The following is a 27,760-nucleotide window of genomic DNA, read 5'->3' as shown; positions in this document are numbered from 1 at the left end:
CCGTAGGTATCAGCGCAGGGGCGAAGGGATTTAGAGCCGTGTGGACCTCAGCGACATCATCACAGCGCGACCAGTAACTTTTTTTTTCGGCAACCACTTGCGAGAGAACATTTCTCAACAAGAGTCAGTGTTTGAATTCTCGCGTCTGATTCGTTAGAAGACAATAAACATTCCACTCTTAGGAAGTTTTTATTGTAGTAAAGTACGGGCCGGAACCGGTGGATGGGCAACATCAATGCAAGTGCTCTTTAAATTGGTTTACTAATTTTGCTACAAACAAGCCATTTGTAATAAATTTATATAGAACGAATTTTACAATGAAATGCACCATATCGCAGAACGTTTTCCTGGACGACGATCAGATTTAAGTTTTTGGTTACCAGGTTACCACAGTCGAAGGTACCATAGTATCCTCGGGGACCCAGGGCGTCGCGGAGATCGGGCACACAGGGAGCGCATTTGAAAAAAGTATGTCTTTTCTCGTTAGCGCTTAATAATATTATGTTGATTTTCGTTGCTGTATTTTTGCCGCTAAAAGCATGAGCGCGCGCTAGTCTGCTGCCCGAATATTCACGTGATAATTTAGCCCCTATTGTGCGCTGTTATATTGTGCTATTCCACCACCCCTGCCCTAATTTCGGATATTTGATAACGTCACTTCCTGACTAACCAGAGTAACAAAACACAGGAAGAAGATACTTATTGAACCGTCATTTCAGCCACAAGAGACATTACAAACGAACAAGGCAGTTTACAGACAATATACGAGAAACTTGGAAAGTGTAGCACTGCGAGAACGCCGGTGCTTTCAAATTTAGGATTTGGAAGAGTCGTAAAAATGAAGCGTTTATTTTGGGTCTTGGCTGTAGTTTGGATGTCTAGTGGATATAATGGTAAGTAATTATCCCTTAATGCATATACGCGTATGGTCTAGCATCCTATCCTTCGTGTTAAAGGCCTTTACATCAATAACTGTAAATAATAAGAGAGTGAGGATTTAGCGACATGAGTCTATAATGTGTATATCATTTTTGATAACACCATTCAGTTATTGATCTCTGAAGAGTCGTAAAAATGAAGCGTTTATTTTGGGTCTTGGCTGTAGTTTGGATGTCTAGTGGATATAATGGTAAGTAATTATCCCTTTATGCATATACGCGTATGGTCTAGCATCCTATCCTTCGTGTTAAAGGCCTTTACATCAATAACTGTAAATTATAAGAGAGTGAGGATGTAGCGACATGAGTCTATAATGTGTATATCATTTTTGATTACACCATTCAGTTATTGATCTCTGTCGGCGATGCGTAGTTATATTCAAGCATCGGACATTATCTGACTATAATAACGGCACATTATCTCACCATAACAGTTGATACAGCGCGTTAATGGCTTCTATTTAGCATTGCTTATCAGATAAGCGTAGCAAGGTGGTGATAACAAATCCTTCTAAGACTAAGGGACTAAGAGATAATGCTTAATCGTTTTTATATAAATAAATGTTGCAGCAATTAGAATTTCTAATCATATCTTTGATCTATTATCCCTGCTCATCCTTCTGTTCGCTTTATTGCGTTATCCTTTTGACATTTTGTGAAGTCAGTCGCACAGGGGGCTTTAATTGATCTTGTACCGTCGTTTGGACATTGCTATCATCGACGCGCACGTAACCGCTTTGCGTCTGGTTATTTGTTTTTAACGGCTATCGAAGGTTATTATATGCCATCTAAATTGCTCTGTTATATTCTGTTTGTTGTGTGCTGTTGACGCCGTGCTGTTTAAAGTGAACTACCGTGGACATGAATCTGTCTTTTGCGGGAGTTTTGTTCTACTCTACCTATTTGCGTTATTTGCGCTTTTTGCTCTTTACCTTTTAAACGTTATGTATGCCACCGTCATACTCTGTTAGTAGTATGGTATTTCAAGTGAGCTGCTGTGGAAATTGCTCATTTTTGGTAGGAGTTTTCTTCCTCTGATTGGCATCCTGTTTTGCTGCAACGGATCTAATGTCAAGTAGTCTTTTTTTTTTTTATTTGGTTTTGCTGTTGCTATAAAGGGGATTATGATCAATTACATAGAAGGACAGGAGGGAGTCTTTCTTTACGTTTTTTCGCAGATACGTTTTCGCAATATCACGGTTAACGGACCTCCTCTAACAGATAAGGCTCAAAAGTTCCGTTTTCAAATTCATCAATCATACTCTCCCAATAAAACATCCATTCAGTCGTACTTTATATATAAAACATTTATACAGTCGTACTCTACATATAAAACATCCATTCAGTCATTCTCTACATATAAAACATCCATTCAGTCATTCTCTACATATAAAACATCCATTCAGTCGTACTCTACATATAAAACATTCATTTAGTCGTACTCTACATATAAAACATCCATTCAGTCGTACTCTACATATAAAACATCCATTCAGTCGTACTCTACATATAAAACATTCATTTAGTCGTACTCTACATATAAAACATTCATTCAGTCGTACTCTACATATAAAATATTCATTCAGTCGTACTCTAACATATAAAACATCCATTCAGTCATACTCTATATATAAAATAACCATTCAGTCATACTCTACATATAAAACATCCACTGGCTTTCCTTTTTAAATACTATGCTTTTTCCATATATGATTCCTATGACTGCCCTCCCCCTCATGTACCCAGTACAAAAATAGAAAATATATAAAATAGAAAATATATATAATTTTATATATAGAAGGCGACGGGAAAAATTCGCAGCGGCTAAAACAGCTTAGAATGGCAAGTAATGGCGGGATTGAGCAGCAGCAACGTTAATAAGCTACTGTTTTATTTTCAAATCAGCATATTTATTTCAACGAGATTTGTTCGTTCATACAAACTCTGTAATAAAACTACACTCGCCGTGAGCCTGGGCTACCTGTGCTGTGAAGATGTTAGACCCGTCGGTTGCTGGGAAAAATAATTGTACCAAATGGCTCTGCTGGCAAATTTGTGGAGTCGAACTAGTGGTGCTGGGAGTGTTTTTGGGGGCGCTGGAGCGAATGCTTGTGGGAAAAAATCATCCCGATCGGTTATACGGGCAATTATTCAGGTTCGAAGCACCTGCGATACGGCAGCCTTAAAAATGACAAGAATCGTGCAGGCTTTCCAAATAAGGAATATATTAGTTTTCTTATATGGAAGTGACCAAGTCTGGGAAAAACGGCAATTTTTGGCAAAATTTTCTTGATATGACCTCACCCCTCCCCCCCCCCCTCCCTTCCCTCCCCCCTCCCTTCCCCTCCCCCACCCCTCCCTTGAAGATACCTTATTATAAAATTAGCGGACACTTTGTAATGAAGTAGAAAAAAATGCCTTCTGTTCTTGATTTTCAGCCGAAGCATGTCGTAAGCCTCTCGGGATAAAATTCGGCAGGCGTGCCCTCGTACCAGATGCCAACATGACAGCGTCCTCCCACCGGGACAGCATGCGCGCGCCTCATCATGGCAGGCTGCATGGTCCCAAGGCCTGGTGCAGCAAAACGGGCAGCATCGCGGGCTCATGGATAATGGTAATGTGAAGTCTTTCCGACATTTTTACAAGCTCAGTTGAATCGTTTGAAGGGGGGAGGGATGGGGAGGATTCAATTGCTGGTTATAGCCCCTAAAGTTCCCCTCCCCCCCCCCCCCTGCGTTGAGTCAGTGAATGTTCCCAACGTTTGAGCTAGTGCTAGCAAAATAGTTCTTCAAGATGCAGTTATAAACTCGCCGTTGTATTCAGCTTGATACAGAAGGGCAAGCTGGCCTTATTACAAACGTTCACCTTGTGATAAGAAAATACAAAATTAAAGTCGTATGGTAGCGTTTATAAGGATAAATTTCATTTAAAACATTATTTTTTTTTTAACTGACGCGGGACACCTTAACAATTCCAGGTATCGTTTGGTGAAAGGAAGCGTGTTACCGGGATAATAACACAAGGAAGCAAAAAGGACTTTATCTGGGTCACTAGATACAGAGTTGAATATCGTGTGAAGGGCGGACCGTGGATCAAGTACCCAAAGGTGGGAATAACGAGATTCGACATGCGACACAATCGCTAACGACAACCGGCACTGACAAATTTACCAACGAAATGGAAAACGAATAAAAAAATAACCCTCATTTTTTTTTTGTAGAACATCGTATATCTTTTTTGTAGTACGTCGTATATATTTTTTTGTAGTTTATCGTAATATGGTGGAAAGCTTACAAAATTCAAGATATAACAGACTATAAAAACTAATGTTCTTCCTTTCGCCAGGAGCTTGTCGGGAATTCAATCATCAATTACCCAGCAGGCAACACGAACATGTTTGAGCCAGCACTGATAGCGCATGACTTTCGCGTACATCCGCTGGACGTGGCCGGCGTGATATCAGGGAGTGAGAAGGTCGACTTCGCATGTCTAAGATTAGAGCTGCTTGGATGCAAGGATAATGGTATGCCTGTCTTAAACTAAGTAACTTCACTAAGTCTCGTTGCCTATTAATATTCGTGACAATCTATGACGTCATTTTACTTAAGAAAACATGCACAAACTATAACGTACAAGCGCAGTGACGTCATCTGTACATAAGAAAACAAGCATATGCTATGACGTTCACGCGCTGTGACGTCATACATAAGAAGACAAACAAATGCTATGACGTACACGCGCTGGGACGTCATCTGCACATAAGACACCACATACTACGGCGTACATGCGCTGTGACGTCATTTATACATAAGAAGACAAAAACACGCTATGACGTACACGCACTGTGACGTCATATGTGCACAATTAGACACCTACACGCTATAAGGTTCAAGCGCGGTGACGTCATCCTTGCAAAAGAAGACATCCACACGATATGACGTACACACGCGGTGACGTCATCTTTGCATAATTAGACATGCACACAATATGACGTACGCTCGTTGTTACGTCATCTGCACATAAGAGGACATACATGCGCAATGACGTACATGCGTTATGACATCATCTTTGCACAGGCCGTGCACACGCTATTTGTTAAATAAATCCCCATACTAAGTAAAACTTTCCTTTTATTTGTTGTTTTTGGCTACAGATCCTTGCTCCAAGCCAAATGACCTTACAAACGGTTGGCATAGTAACAATAGTTATCGACATGGCGATCACGTGACGTATTCTTGTAACCAAGGCTACAGACTCGTGGGGACTCGAAATATCACGTGCTATAACGGAGAGTGGAAAGGAAGATATCCTCTATGCATAGGTGTGTCAAGAATCATCGATATTTCTTAAAATAAATAGTATAAAGATAATAAATACATAAATAGGTCACACACATACACAAACACATTTCCCTTCTCCCATGGATTTATCAATTTCATTATCAAATTTATATACAAAAAATTCGGATCCTAATACATCCGAAGAAAAGGGGCCGTTACAAGGGCCGTGATTCCCGGCCTAGCCGTAAAACTTTAGCTGTTGTGACATGATTCAGCGCACATCAGGAGTAGTGTGATGATGACGACCAGTGTTTGGTCATTTTTAAGTGTTGCCATAGTCAGATCTCCTTCATCACTGGCCTAGAACTTTTGCTTTATTTATTTTCATCGGTTTACGCATTTGTTTTTGTTTGATTGTCATATTAGCGAAGTGCCCAAACCTTGGGACTATTCCAAACGGAAACTACACAACCGGCGTGACAACAGGTGGCGAGGTTGCTAAGTTTACCTGCACTTCCGGTCATGATCTGATTGGAGCAATGCAGATCACGTGCGTCATGGGAAAATGGGGAGGTGTCCGACCACGTTGCCTAGGTAGGTATGTCTGGTGATATGGTGATTCTTATTTTAGGGGCCCCTTCTTTCTTGCCTCCCTATTCTTGCCATTGCACCCATTCACCTGCCCCACATCTACCCACAGCTCTTTGCTACGCGCGCGTGAAGCCGATGTCAGGCATTTTAATTCATAGATCCGACGCGCGCACGATCCAATCAGAAAGCAGCAAATAGAAGCCAGCGAAGTGCAACCCAAATGTCCCACAAAAGTCCCACAAATTGTACAACATGTCGGATGAGGTCAGTGAGTCCTGCCCGGAGTTATTTTAAATATTAAGTGTTTATGTGTTTTCAAAGCTATTTTGTCAACTTGCAGTGATTTAAGTGCGGGGAAAATCAGAAGAGAAAGCCGCATTCGCTGTTTAAGACCGACTTCTAACTACAAGTTTTATCGGCAAACGTCAAGATTGACATGTCGGATCTATGAATTGCATGAAGATGGCAGTTTGTGTTTAGCCTCGGTTTCACGCGCGTCGCAAAGAGTTGTGGGAAGATGTGGGGAAGGTGAATATTGATACCTTTTTATATTGATACCTTTTTCCTAGGAACAAGGTTTCCGCCATAAGGTTGACATTTTCCTTTTTTTCGAGTATCACTTGAAAACATTGTATATCAGGAAAACTGAAGAAGGGTCACTTCTTATAAGGAAACATAAGAATCCCTAAACTACAAATTAATTTTAAAGGCACCTTCTAATGAAGCCATAGTTTTACCATCTAAATATAAATAGTACAGATTCAAGCTTCCGTCGGCCTTCTCGAGTTGACTGAAAGTAAATTACTCTTTAATTAATCAGATTTATATCTAATTCCAAAATTTCGTCATTATTATATTGATAGGGGGACTTGGTCTTTTCATAGACAGCAGATCAAGGATCGCGTAGATAAACAATTAGCAATTGTTAATCTACGTCGGACGGGGTTCTGGTAGATAAGCAATTGGCAATTGTTTGGACTGGGGCCTTTCATAGAAACGAGAGGGACCCGCGCCGCGCCCCGCCGCGCCCCCCAGCCCGTTTTCCATTGCCGGGCGGGGTCCGGGTAAAAAAGAACTTGGCAATTGCCAATCTACGTCGGGCGGGGTCCGGGTAGCGCGAAGCGCTGGGTCGAGCAGGGGCTTTCATAGAAATGGGGATAACCCACGCCGCGCCCCCCAGCCCGTTCTCCGTATGCCCAGCGCTTCGCGCGGCATGCCCAACGCCTGGGGTATACCGTCTGGGGGCCTCGTGGGAGAGGCGTCGCTTAAAGCGTTTGCTTAAAGCGCCTCGCTTTAAGGGGGTGGCTGCCCCCCCTTGTGTGGGAACCTTGTAATTAGACCCCCGTCTGTCCTGTAGTATAACGAGCATTCGAAGGATGAAATGCGGAAAAGATTACTGCGGGTGGCTAAAGATCGGCCATGCAAACACGTGTGGCCAGAGGTGCATGGACACCTACTGCAAGGTGCACCTCCAAAGGCTCCGTAAGGGCAGCCCCCTCCCCGTGCCGTGCAGGATCTGCGGCATAGGGACGCAGTCGGAGACGCGGTTGTGCCGCCCCTGCGGGGCGAATCGTGTAGGGCAGAGGATGCGCGGCACCGAGAGGCACGCACGGGAACGGTTCGCACTCGTCCTGTCTGATATCGTAGCCCGCGATACGGGCAATTAGAGATTGGGTTGCACAAGGCATACCCAAACACTCGTCCTGTCTAACATCGCAGCCCGCGATACGGGCAATTAGAGACTGGGTGGCACAAGGCATACCCAAACACTCGTCCTGTCTGGTACCGCAGCCCGCGATACGGGCAATTAGAGACTGGGTGGCACAAGGCATACCCAAACATGGACGCTTACATAGAGGAGATTCTCAATAGCATGCCTGACAAAAAGGCGCCTGCCGTACTAGCAGGGCTGGTCCAGAACATCCTGGACGAGGACATCCCCGAGGGTGTCAAGCACAAGCTGCTTAAGCCGCTCGTTCCGGCAGAAGCGCGTCGGCGAGAGGCTGACGAAGAGGCCTCGAAGCAGGAGCCGTGGCGCGAGTTCGATCCGCTTCTAAATCAAAAGGGCCCAGAGGGCTTAGACCCCGAGAAGTACTATTCTCTCTTTGTCGGCGGCGCCCATCTTCGGTTCCAAAGCATTGATGCCACTCTTCGGGGCCAAGACATAAGCGCCGGTGTTTACCAGGAGATACGAGATCTTGGTGGAGCAGGAGTCATTGCTCCAAAGCCGGTTATGCGGGGGCCTGATATCAATGACGATGGCTCGGTGTGGTGGGTCTCGCACGAGCGAGAGTCTCTGCGGTCAAACGCAGTGCTGCCACCGGTGCTCGAGATGGTAGACCCTGACCGGCGTTACAGACTCTTTACGGTCGTTGGTAAGGCCCCCGCAGAGCCATTGGCGCCAATCACAGAGGAGGAAGGGCGCTCGGAGCACAAGATTGGTGGGTCATTAGTCAAAAGAGGAGACCAATCGATGCGGGTATTTGGGGGAAAGGGCGAGAGTACCTCATTTACGTGAGATACGAGCTTCGCCCTTTACCTGAGCAAAATGGGGAGCCTGGGCCAATGTTTGAGCGAGAGGGGAGTGACGCCTTCGCTAACTGTGTTGTGAGCTATGTTGCCGACTTCTTGAGGAATCGCAGTACCTCACGCTCCCTTGGTCTAACCAAGACGCGAGGCAAGATCCTCGAGCGATTTGACAAGAAGCTGGCTACTACGGAATGCACCAAAGAAGACCTCTTTGAGATGGAAAAGAAGATCGAGATAAAGCTAGTAGCTGGGGACGCCCTGGGCAACGTTATGTGGGACTCGGGGAAGTACAAGAGTAAGGCGAGGGTCACTATCCCTTGACACAATAACCACGCCTGGGCGGAGCTTCCGACTGAATCACCTGCGATCACGAGCGTACACGGCCTAGACTTCGAGGCTGAGGGGGGGGGCTTCGTTCGTTATGTCAGGAGATGGCTCTAACCAGTGCCGCCACAAAACCGCGCGAGGCAAAAGTGCGAGAGGTGCTCATTCGCTTTATAAACAGGGCGATCCCCAGAAGCACGAGGATCTGGCTATGCGGGCGCGTTATAGTCACGCACGAGGGGAAGCTATACCGATCGGGACGGGACAGAGTGGCTATGGACAGGGCGTTTACAGACGAGACAGGACATGATCCTCAATGGCTGCCTGATGATCACCCAGCCTACCAAGAGTACACCGAAGCTACGCACTCGATGGGCGGCGCAATAGGGTATCGTTTCAAGAAGTGGATCCAAAGAGAGAACATCAGGCCAACGCCTCTTAAATACAGGGACGTCTGGCAAGCGGCGCAGGTTGAGTCCAAAGTGTGGAATAGCAAGGAAAACTTAGGGGCGCAGCCTCATGCGCACATCGACATGCGTGCGGCGTACCTAGGATGCGAGGACAGTGTCTTCGGCGGCGCCTCGGACGCCATTGATGTGGTACGGATGTTGTGGGACGGCCACTGAGCGTGGTTCTTCAACTAACCGGGGTCATTCAGCTGACCGAGTGGGAGTTCTCTGAGGCCTGCCACCCCTACACTTCCGGGAGGGTAGGGCAGCACTTGGAACAAAACGAGGGCTGGATCACCACGCCAGAGCTCAAGGACCTGCCAACGCCGAAGGCGTACGTGCAGGTTCATGAGCAGTTTGTTCCGCAGCTTCCGCGAGATGCTGAGCACTAATACTTCCTTGAGGTTCCTCCATTTGTGATGCAACTGTTTGGTTGATGAAGAAGTGGCAAGCTTTCAAATGTCTACTCTGGGATGGCAGACTCGCCATCTGGTGAGTCCGCGACTGCTACCTCGTGTTGACACCGCGTGTCAGCGCCGTTGGTGTTCACATGACGTGCTACGTGTAACGGCTAAAGCCATCAAACGACCGCAGCGTAGAGACCGTACAATATGCGGAGCTCGTTGTTGATGATGTAGTCGGACACGTGGTCATTGTGAAGATCGACCACCTTGTCTATCGGCAGCGTCATGCCTACTAGCTTGGTCGTAAGCTTCAGGAAGCTGTCTGCCAGGGCGTCTGTAGTCCGGCTGGCTAGAGCGGTCTCGTATCGCTTCTCGTACTTTCTCACCTCCTCGGCGCTCATGCGTTTGACGTCGTCGTGAGTCAGGGCCTTGCCTACCATTTCTCTCGACTTCCCCGAGGCTACGAGAATCGCGAGTTTCTCCCTCGCGTCTGCTATCTCAGTTTATTTACCTCCGGTAGCTTGCTGCGTCGAGCAGTCCAACGACTCGACGGCCGGGAGGCCGGCGGCACCCCCTTAAGAAGACTCTCAAAGTATTCGTCGCTCATCATGGTACACGTGTGATCAATGCGTTATGCCCTAGGGCATACGTGGGCGGTGGTTTACTGCGCTTACCGTTCAACTAGGGCGATGGTATAAGGGTGACGCAAGCAAAACTCTAACTTCGAGAACTTTTTCGTCTTGAGGGCCTTTATGTACTCTTTCATCTTCTCTTCTGAGAGCTCCGCGCCGTAGTCATGCAGGATAGCTTTCATGTCCGCCTTGCTCGGGGTATAGAAGACCACCAAGGCCGCGATGTTCTCACGGAACGGCTTCGTGATGCTGGTGAGCTGCTGCGTGATCACCCACACGCTAATACCCACGTGGCGCGCGCTGAACGCCAAGTTGACGAGCTGGTCAGAGCGCCTCTTTACGTCTTTCGAGGCCGCACAGTCGTCGAGTATGATTAGCCTATTAGTGCCTTCGAAGACAGCGGAGACAAACCTCAGCAGTATGTCGATCTGACCCGCCTCAGGTGTGACGACAAACAGACGATCGTCGCCCTCGCCGAAGCCTTCGTATGTTTTGTTGTAGACGAAGGTAGGGCACACGAGTACGATGCAGTCAAACTTGCCCCGGAAAGGGCCGCGCAGCCGGTCCACTATGAATCGGGTCTTCCCGCATGACGTCGGGCCCACGATGAGAGCATTAAATGGGATGTTTTTCGGGTCCATACCGTACTACTGTGCTCAGTATTGTATGGACTCTAGCTGTCCGTTCATAAAGTTCATTTGGGCGTCGGCCACCACAAACACGTGACAGTTTAAGGTACCCGTGCCGCTTGCCGTGCTTTTTATCTCGAGATGCACACCGTCGCGGGTGTTGACCAATCGGAGACCACCCCCATGGATAGCACTGTCGTCCGTCGATCGAAGGTCGATCCACAGAGCAAACTTGTTATCGCCATAGAACGACTCGGGGCTGACACTAGGCGCTCCGCTGCCACTGACGAACCGCCTCTTCGCCTCCCTCCAGAAATCCGTGGCTGAAGACCTTGTTTGGCATGCCGTCGATTGTAACGCGAACGCTCTTGATGTCGGGGCACACAAACTTCTCAGAGTCGCGAGCCTCTGCCGTGTATGGCTCCACAAAGAGGAGCAACAGACCACTCATAGACCTTCGTGGCAGGTTGACACTCTCGTTGATAATGCTGTCCGTCCCTTTGCTAATCACGAAGGTCGTGTGGAGGTTCACTTGCTCGTAGAAGAACGTTGTGCCGTTTTGGTAGGCGACGGCTGCAGACCGGGCGAGGTTGTCGTCCCTCAGGCTCTCGTATTCCAGCTCTAGATTCTTGATGCCGTAGGATAATTTCGTAGCATCGCTTCCGACTTCTACCTGGTCAACCGTTGCGAGCGTGATCTCGAAGAGCAGCGCCTCGGAGAACGCCCTTGGGTACAGTACGCCGTGGTCCGTCAGCAGAGAATGGTCTAGCGGGATGGTGTACTTCGCCCCGTGGGCGGCGTTTAGGGCGTTCTCCTTGGCGTTACTAGTCGCTTTATCGCCAGCCTTGGAGCGAAGCTTGCGCATGTTTTCTGACTGTATGTCCTCTCTCTCGACCTTGGACAGGTAAAGCTCCTCATACGTCTTGAAGACATCGTAGCGGTTGGTGTCCTGGAGCGTTTCTCCTGCAAACGTGATTTTCAGGCGGCTCACGAGATTTCGGCCGACGTTGTTCACGACGGTATTATTTGCTTGGCCTGAGATGGAGAGATCGAAACCGACCCTCAAGGAGCCAGGCACAAGCGTGACGCCTTCCGATAGCTTTGGGACCGCCACATATAGCGTATCGCCGGGGGAAGCCGTCTAGTGGTTGAGAGTGACCCGGTAAACAGTTCTCTCGGCTTTCAACCCCAGAAGAGTTCTGGGTGTTCGTTGGGGGTCAAGTTTATCGCTGACTGACATTCCTAGTAGTACGAAGTCACGTGACTATGGTGCGGACTGTTAGACATTCCCTCAGGGCGAAATAACCAGACCTCAACGAGAATCTGATACGGTTCCAGTCATACCGGAGGGGGAAGACGCTAATACAGCATCGTAACCTCGACAAAGGAGGTTGGACTAAACCAAGACAGCTGTTCAATGAGAACGGGGGCGTTCGACAGGACGTTGCAAAGCTGAAAGGCTTCAAGCTGGCGATGGGGTCTGTGGCATAGATAGACGCGGTCATCCAGAAGAACACAGAACGAGTCCAAGAGCTGCAAGGGGTGGTAACCACAGACAGGGAGACCATCGACGACCGTAACACGTCAGAGAGTCTCCGCCAAGAGGCCCGTGAGCGCATCGAAGAAAGGCTATCCGAGATCGTCGAACTAGAACGCAAAAACCGAGAGCTCGAGAACCGAAAGCCGCTCAGAGAGCGCATCAAAGCCATCTTCAAAAAGTACGGCTTTACCGTCACCGCTATCGTGTTGGCCGTAGCGACGGCGATCGCGGCCATTGCGACGTCGCTCGGCAAGTCGCTCTCCTCCGTGGCCAGAGGGGTTGGTAACGGGCTTAAGGCTATCGGGAAAAAGCTAGGCGAGCTTCTCCCTGGGCTAGTAGGCAGCATCGCGAACTTCGTGTTTAAGACTGCAGGAGAAGCGGTGAAATTCCTTGGCGAAAATGCGTGGCTGCTCATTCTAGCCGTAGCCGCGTTCTTGGTTCGTCGAATGCAAAGCAATCATCGAAACAAGTAATACGCCGCGGCCATCGTGAGTGCCGACAACCCCGCCTTGAGGGCGGTGTGGTCACTCTTTTCGCCCGGTCCGGGCGATGTCGTGCTGCGCATACGTGAAGAGGGGGCAGGCGCCGCGCCCTCTGCGTGCACTACGGCCTTGCTTCGCACCTAGCGGTCGATCCTCGGATCAGTCACGTGTTGCACCCTAGGATGCCCACCGGCCATGTTAAGAGCACCGACTGGCTTTGTCTCGGTGTTGATCGCGTTTGCGCCGAGCGACATGGAGTCTGTGGATTTCTGCAGTTTATTGTTGTAGCCCACGACGCTTTGCGTGTTTATCACCAGATCGCTCGGCATAAGCCACACTCCTGGTGCGACCGCAAGACTCAGTCTCACCTTGGCCTCCTGCACGGCTAAGTTGGTACCTTTGCACGCTTTGAGCAATGTCGTTTTTTATGATCGCGTCTTCAAGCAGCTTCGTGAACTCCGCCTGCGCCTCCATGGCCGGCCCACCGGCCCCCGCGATAGAGGAACGGACGTTTACCTGCGCGCCAAGCACTGTGTAGACGAACGCCTCGACCAAGCGATCGAGTCTTCCTAGCCCTGCTTTTGTCAGCCCCTCACCTTTGGAAGGCGCAAACCAGCTATATTGCACACCCCCGTGGTCGTCGTTGCGTATGAAACCCACCTGCTTCCCACTATTATACGTCCCACCTCCGTCGCTAAACAGATTGAGGTGGCTCGGGTACTCGTCCGCCGCCGTGTCGTAGCCACGGATCACGTGCACGTTGCGATACCCCTCCCCCGGGTAGAACACAAACACATCGCCTAGCCCGTGGTCCCGCCCGCCTTTCCATCGGAAGTCCGGCTTGCGCGGCAAACCGAACTCTATACATAGACGCTCGAAAGCGGCTTTCTTGTAGGGGCTAACTTTTTGCGTGAACGGGCTGTCGCCAGGCAGGGGGGCGCCGAGCTCGTAGAGAATCCTCCGCGTGGTAAAGTAGACGTGAAACCTTAGAAATCCCCTGATGACAGAGGGGAGCGTGGCGAAAGCGGGGTCGGTTAGGGACACCCCGCATCCGGCGGTTGCGCACCAGACCGCAAAGTTGAGTTGCTGTGGCCAGTACCCATAGGAAGGCTCCGATAGCCACCGGCGAGACTCCTTGGCGGACTTGTGCGTGACTACTGTCTCTTTGAATATGTCTCGGACCCTAGTCGTGAATGATTTGTTCTCAGCCACGTGTATCTCTAGCTGCGTGAGTAGCGAGGTGATGTCTTAGGCCGTGCTATCCACGGGGGTCGCGGGCACGGCGCAGAGCAGCTTATGCCCGAGGGTCAGAGACCTAGGGAAACCGGATTTTGCGTGTTTGATTTGTTCGGCTATAGCGTGTTTGATATCTTCGGCTATAGAGGCTCCCGCCGCAGTTGCCGCCTATTTCGTCTCTTCCACCCATTTCGCCTCCTCGTTCAGCATCCGCCAGCCTTCCCAATCCATGCTCAGTCCTATTAAACACGAAGGCGGGCTGTGTTCAATACAATGGTGGTCCTACATACTGTGCTCACCAAAGGCGAACAGACGCTCTACTTCGAGCGGCCGATAGGGCGCCCACGCTTCGTGGCGCTCCGGCAGTGCTCGCTGTTTAACAGCTGGTATAATCTCGAACGGTAGCATCAGATAACGACTATATCCGCCCTCCCGCCCATCGCTACCCTGCCAGCCGGGCACCACACGGCCGAGTCCATCGTGGAAACGATCAACCGCGCTGAAAGCAAGATTCTGACCGCGAAGCTGGACCCCCTCACCGGGAAAATCGCGTTTACGTCCAATGGCGTTGCGTTCCTGAATGCCGAGCTTTGAGCACTATTTGGCCTAGAGGCTAAAGACAATCAGTTGGGGGAGCGGGGCCTCGCACTGCTCTTGGGGGGACCCCCACTTAAGGTGGCTTTGCCGAAAATAGAGGCCCTCTACATCTGCTGCTATATCGTAGATCGCACGCAATGCCTCTCCTTAGGCGAGCCTTTAAACGTTCTCGCTTGCCAAGAAACCCGCGGGAGACCGCACATGAAAGTCGTCTATGGACCCGACATCCCCGTTTGTGTCGCAGCAACTTCCTCTGAGTTTTTCTCGAGTATCCAAATATGGATAAGGGATAACTACGGTAAACGGGTGGAGGGCAAGCCCGTTCGCCTTGTATTAGAGCTAACCTAGCTCCGACGTAACAAACATGGCAAACAGCAACGTTAGCGGTGGTGCCATATACCCCTTGCTTCCCAGTATGCACAGCGGTGGCGACGTGCAAAGCTTCCGACTCCAGAAAATATGTGACACCCAGGCGGTTCTAGACAACGAGATAACGCATCATCGACAGGTGCGGAAAAAGTTCAAGCGCGTCTTTGCCGTTATCCATGCTGTGTCTGTGGCATCCGGCATCGCTGCAGGGGCGCTTTCCAGCGCCGGGGTAGGGGTCTCTTTGAGTGGGAAAGGGGTTCTGGTCGGCGGTCCGCTGGCAGAGGTCACTGGGCTGGTCGGTGTCGTGAGCGTAGGCGCAGGGATAGTCTCTAGGGGTCTTACGAGCAAGGTGGCTAAACACGAAGACACGATGGTTTTAGCGGAGAGTAAAAAAAAACTCGATCAGCGAGCTGGTCCCTAAGGCTCTGCAAGACGGGCATATCTCAGACGAAGAGTTTCGGCTAATACTTCGGGAACAAGAGAGATACTACGCACTCAAGGCCGCTATCAGAGCTCGACACGGCCTCGCATCGCGTGAGAAAAAAAGCATGAAAGGGCCCCCGAGAAAGTCCCTGGAGACACGCGAAAAGGTGAAAAAGAGGCTGCGAGAAATTCGCGAAGAGTTCGGGAGCGAGGTGTTCGAGTAAAACTCATGTTTAAACGCCACGCTAGCGGCGGTTATTCCGCGCTCCGTAGGGTGGCGGTCCTATCCAATGCTTGGTATACTACAGGACAGACGGGGGTCTAATTGCAAGGTTCCCACATGTTACCACACAAGAGGGGCAGCCACCGCCTTAAAGCGAGGCCCTTAAAGCAAACGCTTTAAGCGACCCCTCTCCCACGAGGCCCCCAAACGGTATACCCCAGGCGTTGGGCATGCCGCGCGAAGCGCTGGGCATACGGAGAACGGGCTGGGGGGCACGGCGGGGCGCGGCGTGGAATACCCCCATTTCTATGAAAGCCCCTGCCCGACCCAGCGCTTCGCGCTACCCGGACCCCGCCCGACGTAGATTGGCAATTGCCAATTTCTTTTCTACCCGGACCCCGCCCGGCCATGGAAAACGGGCTGGGGGCGCGGCGGGGCGCGGCGCGGGTCCCTCTCGTTTCTATGAAAGGCCCCAGTCCCGACGTAGATTAACAATTGCCAATTGTTTATCTACCAGAACCCCGCCCGACGTAGATTAACAATTGCTAATTGTTTATCTACGCGATCCTTGATCTGCTTTCTATGAAAAGACAAAGTCCCTCCCTAGTGTCGGCCTCTCAGGTTCGAATCCTGGCTCAAACTGGGGATTTTTACGGGTTCCTGCCTTGATTCGAATTTGTGTCACAGGTGAGTTGAAGTTATTCTCCCGTGTTTCCAGTCTTCTCGGATAAGGACACTAAACCGGAGGTCCCGTCTCTTCAAGCTGCACTACACTAACCTGAACCGAAGGGACATAAAAGAACCACTGGGGACGCAATAAACCCTCTGGCATTGACCACCCCCAGTGACAGTGCTTACTAAACGAGGGCCATATGTTAGAAAACTGTATATTTGGTTAAATATGTAACCCTCGATAAACAAATATTAAACTGAAACTGAAACTGAATTGATTCACAGCGCGGTGCCCACACCCCGGCGTTCCCAGTCACGGTCTTATAGAGAGACTCCGGGTACGTCATGGAGAAACCACGCTCTTTCGCTGTGACCTAGGCTATTCGCTGATTGGTTCAGACATGATCACGTGCTCAGACGGAAAATGGATCCCGGATCCTCCCCAGTGCAAAGGTAATACATTCCTATATAAATAACATGTCAACTCTCCCACATTAGGCGGGAGTCTCAAGGTGCGTCGAGCACCAAATCTCCCGCTTTTTTTTGCGATTTTTGTGCTTGCAAAAAAAAATTCTATAGAAAATCCACATTTTGCCTATTTTCTTTTTAAATAATAAAAACAATAATCCCCTTGCATAGCGCATTTTTTCTAATACCCTCGTGAGATCTATAAGTGGGTTTGCCCGCGAGAGCTTTCTATACGGCAAAAGCCTGCGAAGGCATACCCACCCCTCCCCCTCCTAAAAACGATTATATCCCACCCCTCACAATAAAAAAAAAATCAAGCCCTGAGATTTTCTGGGTTTCAAATAATATCGCTGTGTAAATGTGCGCATTCAAATTTGTAACAGCTCCTCAAATTTCTCGCTAGCTCGAACTCGAATAACTCGAATTCCCCATTAGCTCGTTGGCTCAGGGAAGTGCAAGGAACTGCACTTCCCTGGTTAGCTTGAGTCAAGTTTGAATAGTCCAAATCGGCTAACGGATTTACAGCTTTTTATCAACCAATTCATGATTCCTTTGGGTGGATACTTTTGTTAGATTTCAATACACCAAAAACTGGAATTCGACTCTGCCAAATTTTCGTCTTTAATAAGACTTCTTCAGGGCAGTCCCCTTGTTAGATTTCTTGTAAGATTTCTTGTTAGACTTCTTCAGGGCAGACCCCTTGTTAGATTTCATATAGCCTTTGTGAACTCGGTCGAGTAAGAAAAATTGTGCAATTGTATCCACCCAAAGGAGTCATCACATGATCTGAATTGGGTGGCAACAACACCTAGCCTATTGGGTCTATCCCATTCAGATTCGGATAGCCCGAAGCACAGATAACCAGAAATTCGGACAACTCAACCTCAACTCTAACTTAAACTATTTCTGTCATTTTCTCTGGCAACATTTTCCAAATTTGAACTTGAATTATTTTATCTTTCCTCCTCTAAAAGAGTAATTTTGATAAGATTATTATGCTAATTTTGGTAAATTATTCTTAACGATACTTTGTGCATGATTTCAATAAAACTACAATTAGCAAATGTAAATTCTCGGCCGTCTTTGTTTACTCGAAATAATATTTGCATTCGGGGTTGTCTGTATTCTGAAACTCCATATCGCGATTTAAAGTGCACTTGTCAGCCACACCTTTGTTATTGTTTTCATTTAAAATTGAAGGCACATAATGTGTAAAATCCCGAGATAATCATCTAAAAAAAAAAAATTTTTAAAGCTTTATTTTACCGAATTCAATAAGAAAATGTCGCATTGGCTTCACAAAATCAGCCAATGGAAATGGTGCTTTTTCACACCTGGTACTTTGCTAGGATGACAAAATAGCGACTGACAGAGGCTGTTCAAGTAACAACAGCATTGTTGCATCACTAGGTGGTTGCTCGGATCCTGGTACACCAGAGAATGGTCAGCGAATCGGAAACGACTTCAGTAATGGCGGCTCACTTGCCTTCACGTGCGATCGTAACTTCTCATTGGACGGTCCTTCACTGATCAAGTGCAAGGCTGGACTTTGGTCATCACAACCACCACAATGCCGAGGTAAAGTAACTGTCACAACACTGTAGCTCGGAGGATTCGTTTTGAGTTTTGTTTATATTATCATTCGAACACCTCCTCTCCCCCTTCCTTTGGCATGTGTATCGGAAGTAGCCCTCAATTGGGATCCCTGTGGCATGCGCAGAATGCCTAGTTATCGTATAAATGTCAAGAAAACTTCGTATAGCTTATTTAGTCTTCTTCACTATACACTAATACAAGGACTTTAATTTACCCTATTGACATAAATTTACATAAGTTGCCACAGTATCGCCAAGGATAATACTATCTAAAAGGATTTGCCAAGTGAGCATATACAAGCTATACCAAATATGGGTATAAATAGACAATACCAAATATGGACAAAAACAAATTATGCCAAGTATGGGCAGAAACAAATTATACCAAATATGGACAGAAACAAACTGTATAAAGTTTGTCTCAGCGTGCCTGTGCTTTTTGTTCCGAAGCTTCATGTTCCGACCCCGGTATCCCGGATCAAGGCATGCGCAGTGGCGACGACTTGAGGCATGGCGGTCACGTGTATTATTTTTGTCAAGACGGGTTCACTATGAAGGGCCGAGATAGTGCGCAGTGTGTGGACGGCAATTGGACCACACCCAAGCCTGAATGCTTAGGTAAGAATGGAGAGTCGTATTCGACTCTCTGACACAGTTTCTTTATCTTGTTAGCCAAGTAGCGCGCATCAAAGTATAAAGCTAACGAGTCACTTTTTACATCATGTATCACACAGCTATTTACTATGTTTCTGTGCCACTTGTTTTAATACCACTGTATGAAATACACTCGAGGATGTCCGTTATATAGATTTCCCACCGCCACTTTCAAGGCTGTATTTTTCTGTAACTTTCATCGTTACTTTATCCACGTATTCCAAGCTAATAGCGCGCGGCACTTTTTAGACCAAACAACTTGTCCAGATCCGGGGTTTCCGCAGCACGGCTCTAGAATCGGTTACAGCAGCTTCAAGAACATGGGAGTGGTTCAGTTCATGTGCACTCGTGAAGGATATGACCTGCAGGGGCCTGGGGCGATCCGCTGCATCAACGGCACGTGGAACGCGGCCACGCCCACGTGTAAAGGTAAGAACATTCCGCATAAAGGCGACAACATCCACGGGTAGGGGATCTAACATTCACGTGATAGTACCATGAGCAATGTGCAAAGGAACTAAAATTCACGTGTTAATTAAAGTATCAGCATCTGTGTGTAAAAGGAATAAGAACACCCACGTGTGTAGGAGGTAACACCCACGTGTGTAGGAGGTAACACCCACGTGTGTAGGAGGTAACACCCACGTGTGTAGGAGGTAACACCCACGTGTGTAGGAGGTAACACCCACGTGTGTAGGAGGTAACACCCACGTGTGTAAGAGGTAACATCCACGTGTGTAGGAGGTAACACCCACGTGTGTAGGAGGTAACACCCACGTGTGTAGGAGGTAACACCCACGTGTGTAGGAGGTAACACCCACGTGTGTAGGAGGTAACACCCACGTGTGTAGGAGGTAACACCCACGTGTGTAGGAGGTAACACCCACGTGTGTAGGAGGTAACACCCACGTGTGTAGGAGGTAACACCCACGTGTGTAGGAGGTAACACCCACGTGTGTAGGAGGTAACATCCACGTGTGTAGGAGGTAACATCCACGTGTGTAGGAGGTAACACCCACGTGTGTAGGAGGTAACACCCACGTGTGTAGGAGGTAACACCCACGTGTGTAGGAGGTAACATCCACGTGTGTAGGAGGTAACACCCACGTGTGTAGGAGGTAACACCCACGTGTGTAGGAGGTAACACCCACGTGTGTAGGAGGTAACACCCACGTGTGTAGGAGGTAACATCCACGTGTGTAGGAGGTAACACCCACGTGTGTAGGAGGTAACATCCACGTGTGTAGGAGGTAACACCCACGTGTGTAGGAGGTAACATCCACGTGTGTAGGAGGTAACATCCACGTGTGTAGGAGGTAACATCCACGTGTGTAGGAGGTAACATCCACGTGTGTAAGAGGTAACATCCACGTGTGTAGGAGGTAACACCCACGTGTGTGGGAGGTAACACCCACATGTGTAGGAGGTAACATCCACGTGTGTAGGAGGTAACATCCACATGTGTAGGAGGTAACATCCACGTGTATTAACGTATTAGCACCAACGTGTAAAGGAACTTACATTCACGTGTTAAAGAAACAACATCTGCATGTAAAGGAGATTGAGCGGAACTTTATAGTCCGATTATAAACGACGAAAGATTCTCAATAAAAATCCACCTGTCATAGGTTTTGTACTTTTTTATCATACTGCAAGAAAAAAAAACTATCTACTTTCAGCTCGTTGCGCTCCAATCAAGCCGAGCTCAAACGTCATAGTCCTTCGTCCAATCAGCAACCGGCATGGCAGCGAGGCAGTATTTGGGTGCAAGGCTGGCTTCCGATTGGTTGGATCCTCCGTGCTTGCTTGTAATGACGGGACATGGAACGACTCGGTCCCAGTCTGTATCAGGGACGACGACGACGGTAATGGTAGTGGCAGTGCTAGTGGCAGCGGTAATGGAGGTACTGTTTGCGCATGCGCTTTTAATGCATTACCTAGTCGCCAGTGCCTTCTTCAAAATTTCGAAGGCGCCAAATGGGGGGGAGGGGGTTAAATAGCTTCGCGGATCGGCGGATTCGGCCCCGAAATGCTCACGGATTAAGGATTTTTATTATTATTTCAGCGGATTGGCGGTTTTTTGAAATACGGCGGATCACGGATCTGTTGACAATTTGGGCGCAGATTTCGGATTTTGACTGCTTTGACAGTCGAATTTCGGATTTGAAATGAATTTCAATCGATGCCATTGTTTACCCGTCAAACAATGCGGATCTAAAATATCTGTGGGTCCACGGATTTGCCCCGAAAATGTAGCGGCTCGGCGGATTTACATACCCCTATTCACCCCCACCCCCCCCCCCCCCCCAATTTGGGGATGCCCCAAAAAGCATAGAGCTAATTTGCATCATTAATGCTGGTGTGTGGTAATAGATTTTGCTGCAATACGCTACAAACAGAAAACTATAACAAACGCAGCGTTTTTCAAGGTATAACAAAAAATTGCTTCTTTGTACGGCAATTATCTGGCTATCTAACTTCAAGTTTATTGCATAGCTAATAAATAACAATAAATAGCGAAGTTGGTTTTAAAATATTTTACATCAATACAAGACGGGGTATCCAAGAAACTTTTTTTGAATGCAGTCAACATGGTTAATGGTGAATTTGTGGGTTCTAAAGAAAAAAAAATATTCTAGGGGCAAACAATAGAGAGATTTCCTTCCGAGGACAGAGGAGGGGAGGGGAGGGGAGGGGAGGGGGGCACCGGTCTTTTTTCCCCTACCGCTCTAGAGATACTGATGAGCTACCAACATATTTATTACCATAACCACGTAATAATCACCGTTGATCCACGGTTTTGCCTCGATGAGCTACCAACCCAACAGATTCCTCCCCATAGTCACGTGTTATGTCCCGCTCTAGATGACTGCAGTGACCCTGGTACACTAACCAATGGCGGTCGTCATGGCAACAATTTCTCTGATGGTCAGCGGGTTTCTTTTTTCTGTAACAATGGCTACACCTTATTTGGAGTGGGGAGCGTCTCGTGTGACGATGGGGAGTGGTCTGGGGACGTACCTACATGTCGAGGTAAGACCAAGCCGAGTCCAGATAGATGGAAAGTCCCGCTCATTATCATTCAATCAATAAAACTAAAAGCCTGGCTGAGCTAGGCAAAATGTAGCATGCGACATGTTTCCTGGTTTAGCCACCTCGAAAAAAACACTGTAGCGCGCACTAAATCTTATAGCAGCGACAAAGCTGAGAAACATTTTCGTGTCGCGTACTACAAAATTTGTCGCGCGCTAAATGTTTTCGGCGGTGGGGCTAAACTAGGAAACATTTAGGAGACATGTCGCGCTTGACATGTCGCCTAGTTTAGCCAGGCTTTAAGAAAATTAAACAACCAATTGTCACAGAAGTGGAGAGAGTATATTGTTCGCACATCATCATTAATATTATGGCAAGGAAAGGTTTCTCAACGGATTGCAAATAAGAAAACGACTCTTTTTAAGTATACTTAAAAATATTGGAGAAGCCCTCCTCGTCGAGTTTATTTTTTCTTGTCAACAAAACAGCTCGTTTGTTCAGATTGGTGTCCAATATAAAATTTCAACTGTGTATTGTCTTGATCCGCGGTGCTACGACTTATCTTAGAATCGAGCTAACTTTTAACTGGTCTTCTCTTAAGCGGACTGCCAGGATCCCGGGGTACCTGTCAATGGTGGTCGCCATGGGAACAATTTCTCCGAGGGACAGCGAGTAGGGTTCTTCTGCTCGTCAGGTCACGTGATTGATGGTCCAAGTGAGATCATGTGCGTGAATGGGAGATGGTCTGATAAGAAGCCTACGTGTCGAGGTAAAAACTTGGTGTTTTAATCACAGTCTCAAGTAAACGAATAACCTTTATCAAAACCTTAATCGTGCCATCCGTTTCTAATCGCTTAATGTGAGACGTGCAAACAAAAATATTGCATTTATCTGAAAATGCATTTTAATAGAACCGGGTGCTTATTTTAGCATCTCGGCATATATTTTTAACTGTTTTCGAGCTGTCTGACGTAAAACCAAAACCTGCCCTCGGCCGTGTAAGGCGCTGTGTGGCCCTGTCTCGGATCGCGTGAACGCTTAGCAATCAATTCCATAACACTTAACAAGGGCGGATCTAGCTTTTCGCTTAAAGGGGGGTTTGGTTCAATGACAAAGGGGAGAGGGGGGAATTTTTTTTTGTTACATATGGCTTTTTGACATCCCAAAATCGGGCTTAAACGCCCTAAACCCTCCCCCCTAGATCAGCTACTGCTTAACCTGTTAGCACATGCTTGTTTCTAAAATTTACGGCTAAGGAATTTCCTATATTAAGGTAAGGCCACAGGTGCGTACCCAGAATCTGCTTGAGTCATATGTACGTATCATACCAAAAGAGATGACCCAAGGGGGGGTGGGGCTGGGGGCACGTGCGCAAACCCCTAGGTACTCAACTGTTGCCATGTAATGAGATGAAGCAAAACTTGAAATTTTCCTATGCTTGCATGTGCTTTGAAAGGGGCAGCGTCATGGTACTGCGCATGTCTGGAGTCAGTGTTTATTGTAGGCTTGTAATTGTCTACAAGCAGTTGAATTTTAAGCTGTCAATGCCTTGTTAAAATAATATGCAATATTTTATTGAAAACTATGTTTATTGACATTTTGTGGTCATTTCCTTTGAATTTAAGTGTCCCACATGTACCAAAGGCTCATAAGTGAATATCAGAATTTGACTGAAATTCATTGTGTCCGGGCCGGAGAGCTATTGCAAAGCTCTTACCATGACACTGCCCCTCTAATCTTTCTTATGCGATGATTCCCCTCCTCAGCTGGCTGTGCACAGCCATCGACTCCTCCCAACTCTGTGTTGTACATCGGGAGTCGGAAGTCGTACTACTCTGATCAAGAAAGAGTCTTCTATTTGTGTAAACCGGGTTTCTTCCTTGTGGGAATGCGGGAAAGACAGTGCATGGGGAACAACTGGACAAGTGTGGCCTTCAAGTGCATATGTAAGTGCTTTTTATTATTTTTTGTCTAATCAACAGGGTGCTAATTAGACGGAACCATTCCTGGTAGCTAAAATCCCGTTTCCGGTGACACAAATCTCGTTTTCCGGGACGTAAATCTAGTTTCCATTGATCTAGTAATCCAGCATTCTAGCTGTAATGAGTGTCATCAACCTCCTAAATTCAATTTTATGCGATAAGGGCATACAGGACCCAAACAGACTGTTTGTATATTTACCTTACAATTCTGATGTTGAAGCCGGATCAAATATTAAATAGTCAGTAAGCTATAGTTGACAAGCTTAAGAACCATATAAATTCCCAAGGCCATATACTATAGATATTTACCGTTCAGCTTCACGTCTGTGTACTGTATTTAATATTAACGTCTCAATATTCACTTATTTCTCTGCCTTACCTGACCCCAGCGACTGGTTGTGGTGATCCGGGAACTCCCCTAAATGGCCAAAAAATTGGTCTGACCTACCGTGTCAGGGATAGGGTCTACTACACGTGTTTGCCAGGGTTCAGAATGATCGGGCCTTCAAAGCGAGTCTGCATGTCCAACGGGACTTGGGCCGGCTATTTGCCGCACTGTGTCGGTAAGTCACACCTTCAAGAGGCAATCCCACCGGTTTCTTTCCGTCGGGCCGACGGAAACCTCAACCGATAAAAGAATCTATTAGAATTTTAGAATATCAGATCAAAGAAGCTTTCAAAAGACACGCTGCCTTCACAAGGTTGAAATTTTTTTTTGCGTTTTCCGTTAAATAATACAAACAATAATCGGAAATTGTTACGCAATTAGTGGATTCCGCTTTAATTGCTCTAATAAACGCCTCCATCGAATAAGCTCCTCATCAAAACGTGTTGCGCGTAATAGACTTCAATAAAGAGGAGAAAGGGCAGAAAAGTAACTATATCTGACGGCACTACACGCCACAGCATTTTAAGATTAATGCTATGGATTTTGGAGGATTTTTACTCCTGGAATTTGTTAAAATCACTTTTCATCTAGAGATTCTTCCATTTTCATTTTTATGCATTTCTCTCTATTGGAATTGCTAGACAATTCTAAAAGAATATCTAACAGGTGGTGTCATGCGTTTTCAGCTAGCCAGTGCCCGGATCTCCCTATACCGCAATACGGAGTAAAACAAGTTACTACGACAGCGTACAAGGGAGAGACTTCTTTCACGTGCACATCACGTGGGTACGAGCTGGTGGGCTCGAAGGTCAGAGTGTGTCTATTTGACGGCACGTGGTCGGGGAAACAGCCCTCCTGTGAGAGTAAGTAAAAACGAAGGTGTGGGAACTGCATAATTTAAGGGAATTTCACGCGTCAAATGTTCGTTTCTCCTGTTTGCATGTCTTTCGATGGGGTGTCCGAGAATTCCCTCTAAGCCTCCAGGGTAAAACCTGCATTTTACAATGTAACTTCCAGCTCCTGCAGTAAGACATAGCACTTACCATCATTTATTAAATTACGGTTTTTTCCGAAAATTTGCCAATGAACACAGGAGTGATATGCAGAGATCCAGGAACTCCAAAGCACGGGTCACGTGCTCCAACATTCGGGATCCTCTCGTTCAGGGACAGCGTGGACTTCTCGTGTTCACAGGGTTATACGTTGACCGGTAGAAGTAGGATCTTTTGCTTGGAAGATGGCACGTGGTCTGACAAGATGCCCGTATGTGTAGGTAAGTAGTATATCGGGGACGTATTTAAAGAGTAGGTTCCCGTGCACAATATCAATTGTTTTCGAACACTCTTTAACCGCGATATTTTCAGACCGCACCGTTAAATCACAGAAAAGGCAAACAGAAAAAGAATCTTAATCGGAGAATTCAGAGAGTCAATAAAATCAATTAGAGTTTAAATTGGTCGCTAAAAAGATAGATACATACAAACATTGACAACTTTCTTTATTCAATTTTTTGTTCTGTGCAACCCACGTTTTGTGCGTTAGGTGAAATCAGACTAGCTACTTATTAGCAACTAGCTAATCAGTGTAACAATCATATGATGTATATGTATTAATAACGTTAATGGTGAATTCATGTTATATCAAGAATGTCTTCCAGTAACATTCAATCACTATTTTTGTGTGACATTTTGTCTCAACATGGTTATCTTTAAAGGAACCCCCAAATGCCCTGTAAACTGGCAAGAGTACAACGGCCGCTGCTATTGGTTCAAACACGAGACAAAGCGTAACCAAATATGGAAACGGCTGCAGAGACGTTGTCGCAAGCTAAACGCGCGTCTGCTGTCAATAAATGACAGCGGTGAATGGGACTTTATTCGCAAGCACCTCAAGTCGTCTGTATCGCGCTATGCGATTGGCTTACAAAAGACAAAGGGATCATGGAGGTGGACTGGGGGCGGAAAGCTGAGGTATGCGCAGTGGAGCCAGAGAGATGATGCAGGCGGCGAATGCGTGACCGTGCGAGGGAGGGATGGGTTGTTTGAGGTGGTGTCGTGCCGTAAAGGCCTTGGGGCTTATATTTGTGAGAAAGCAAAGAGAGCCACCTAGATAGTTAATTTGGGAAGCCCAAATGGATCATGGAGCTTTTTGTAAGGTTTAAAGGTTGTATTCGGGAAAACTATCGGAGTAGCCCGCAATTGCTCATAAATAACTCATAAATAGCTGAATTCTGGTCTTTGAAAACCACGTGAATGTTTGCAGCACTTTACAAGACTGCTGCCACTTTAATCACCTGGTTTGTTTATATTTACGCTTACATGCTCAATTATTTGATACCAATGAAGCGATTCTGTTACGACACATAGATTATCGAGTGCAACATTTTTTAAAATAAGTGTTCACATTTGGTTTTTAATAATCAACATGTAATACGGAATGAAGACCTCATTAAGGGCGCTGGGAGCGGGGGTAATAGAGGCTCCTGGACCCCTTTTCTTGCAAACCTAAGCGATAAGAAAAAAAGCAAACTGGAAACACGTTTTTTAATAACACATACTGTATATAGCAGAATATGGAACAAGTTTTAGAACCCTCAAGTAAGGACAAGGGAAGTAGGGACGGAGATAACTCTGCAGGGAAAAAGGGGGAAAACATCCTTTTTAGAAAGACGTGATTGTGATTCTAACTTCGACTGATTTTTTTTTTTTTTTTTACAGTCGTGCCATTTGTAAAAATATGTTTATTCAACTCGCTAATCCTTTAGATTTGAAAAAGTTTCAAGTAAAATATTTTCTGTTTTGTATTATTTTTTAAAATCTTATTTGCAATTCATGTGTACTATATATCTATTTAACTTAACATCTATTGGTTCATGATGTCGAAATGACATGATAATGCAAATTAAAGCACCTTTAACTGCAGAACATTTTATTAAGCCCTGTACAAAAAACGCCAACATTATTGGCCACAAGAAACAACACTTCCTAGTCGTAGTGACAGAGCAAAAAAAAAAAAATGGTCAAAAATTTTTTCAATATATAAGCTCAAGATTTCGCATACAAGGAATTCCTCTGCCCAAAAGGTTAATTCCAAATTTTAAAGAAATTTAGAAGATATGAAATTTTGGCTTAATTTCTGATCAGAGCCCGACTTCTCCCTAAAAACGAGGAGAATTCATGCTTTGAACATTTGAAAACTGCACTTCAAGCCTCATATCTCGAAGAAGAATCTATTAGAAATAAAACACTTTTTGATATCTTGGTTGACATAACATAAGGAACCTCTATGCAAAAATTCAAGCTTACCGAAGTTAACCAGACCT

The 27,760-nt window shown here is 46.8% G+C and overlaps 1 protein-coding gene across 5 annotated transcripts; it reads left to right on the top strand.

The window, feature by feature from the left end:
- Positions 1-655: 655 nt before the first annotated feature.
- Positions 656-27,238, top strand: LOC5519368 (CUB and sushi domain-containing protein 3). 5 transcript variants are annotated; one of them, XM_048731593.1, is made up of 18 exons: positions 656-893; positions 3,377-3,552; positions 3,916-4,044; positions 4,284-4,461; positions 5,092-5,259; positions 5,645-5,812; positions 16,604-16,771; positions 18,197-18,364; positions 18,832-18,999; positions 19,285-19,464; positions 20,715-20,900; positions 21,901-22,068; positions 22,670-22,837; positions 23,835-24,014; positions 24,440-24,613; positions 25,125-25,301; positions 25,532-25,711; positions 26,153-27,238. In XM_048731593.1, exons 1-18 carry the CDS (start codon positions 839-841, stop codon positions 26,545-26,547), a joined length of 3,186 nt encoding a protein of 1,061 aa, XP_048587550.1. In that variant the 5' UTR covers positions 656-838; the 3' UTR covers positions 26,548-27,238. The 5 variants fall into 5 exon arrangements, with proteins under 5 accessions (XP_048587550.1, XP_032220088.2, XP_048587553.1 ...); XM_032364197.2 differs by having other exon boundaries at positions 20,715-20,939; XM_032364196.2 differs by lacking the exon at positions 656-893 and adding an exon at positions 1,030-1,129 and having other exon boundaries at positions 20,715-20,939.
- Positions 27,239-27,760: the final 522 nt, after the last annotated feature.

The sequence above is a fragment of the Nematostella vectensis genome, chromosome 8, assembly GCF_932526225.1.
Source record: "Nematostella vectensis chromosome 8, jaNemVect1.1, whole genome shotgun sequence".
NCBI lineage: Eukaryota > Metazoa > Cnidaria > Anthozoa > Actiniaria > Edwardsiidae > Nematostella > Nematostella vectensis.
The sequence above is the reverse complement of the archived record's forward strand: the minus strand, read 5'-3'. Positions and strand labels throughout refer to the sequence as shown.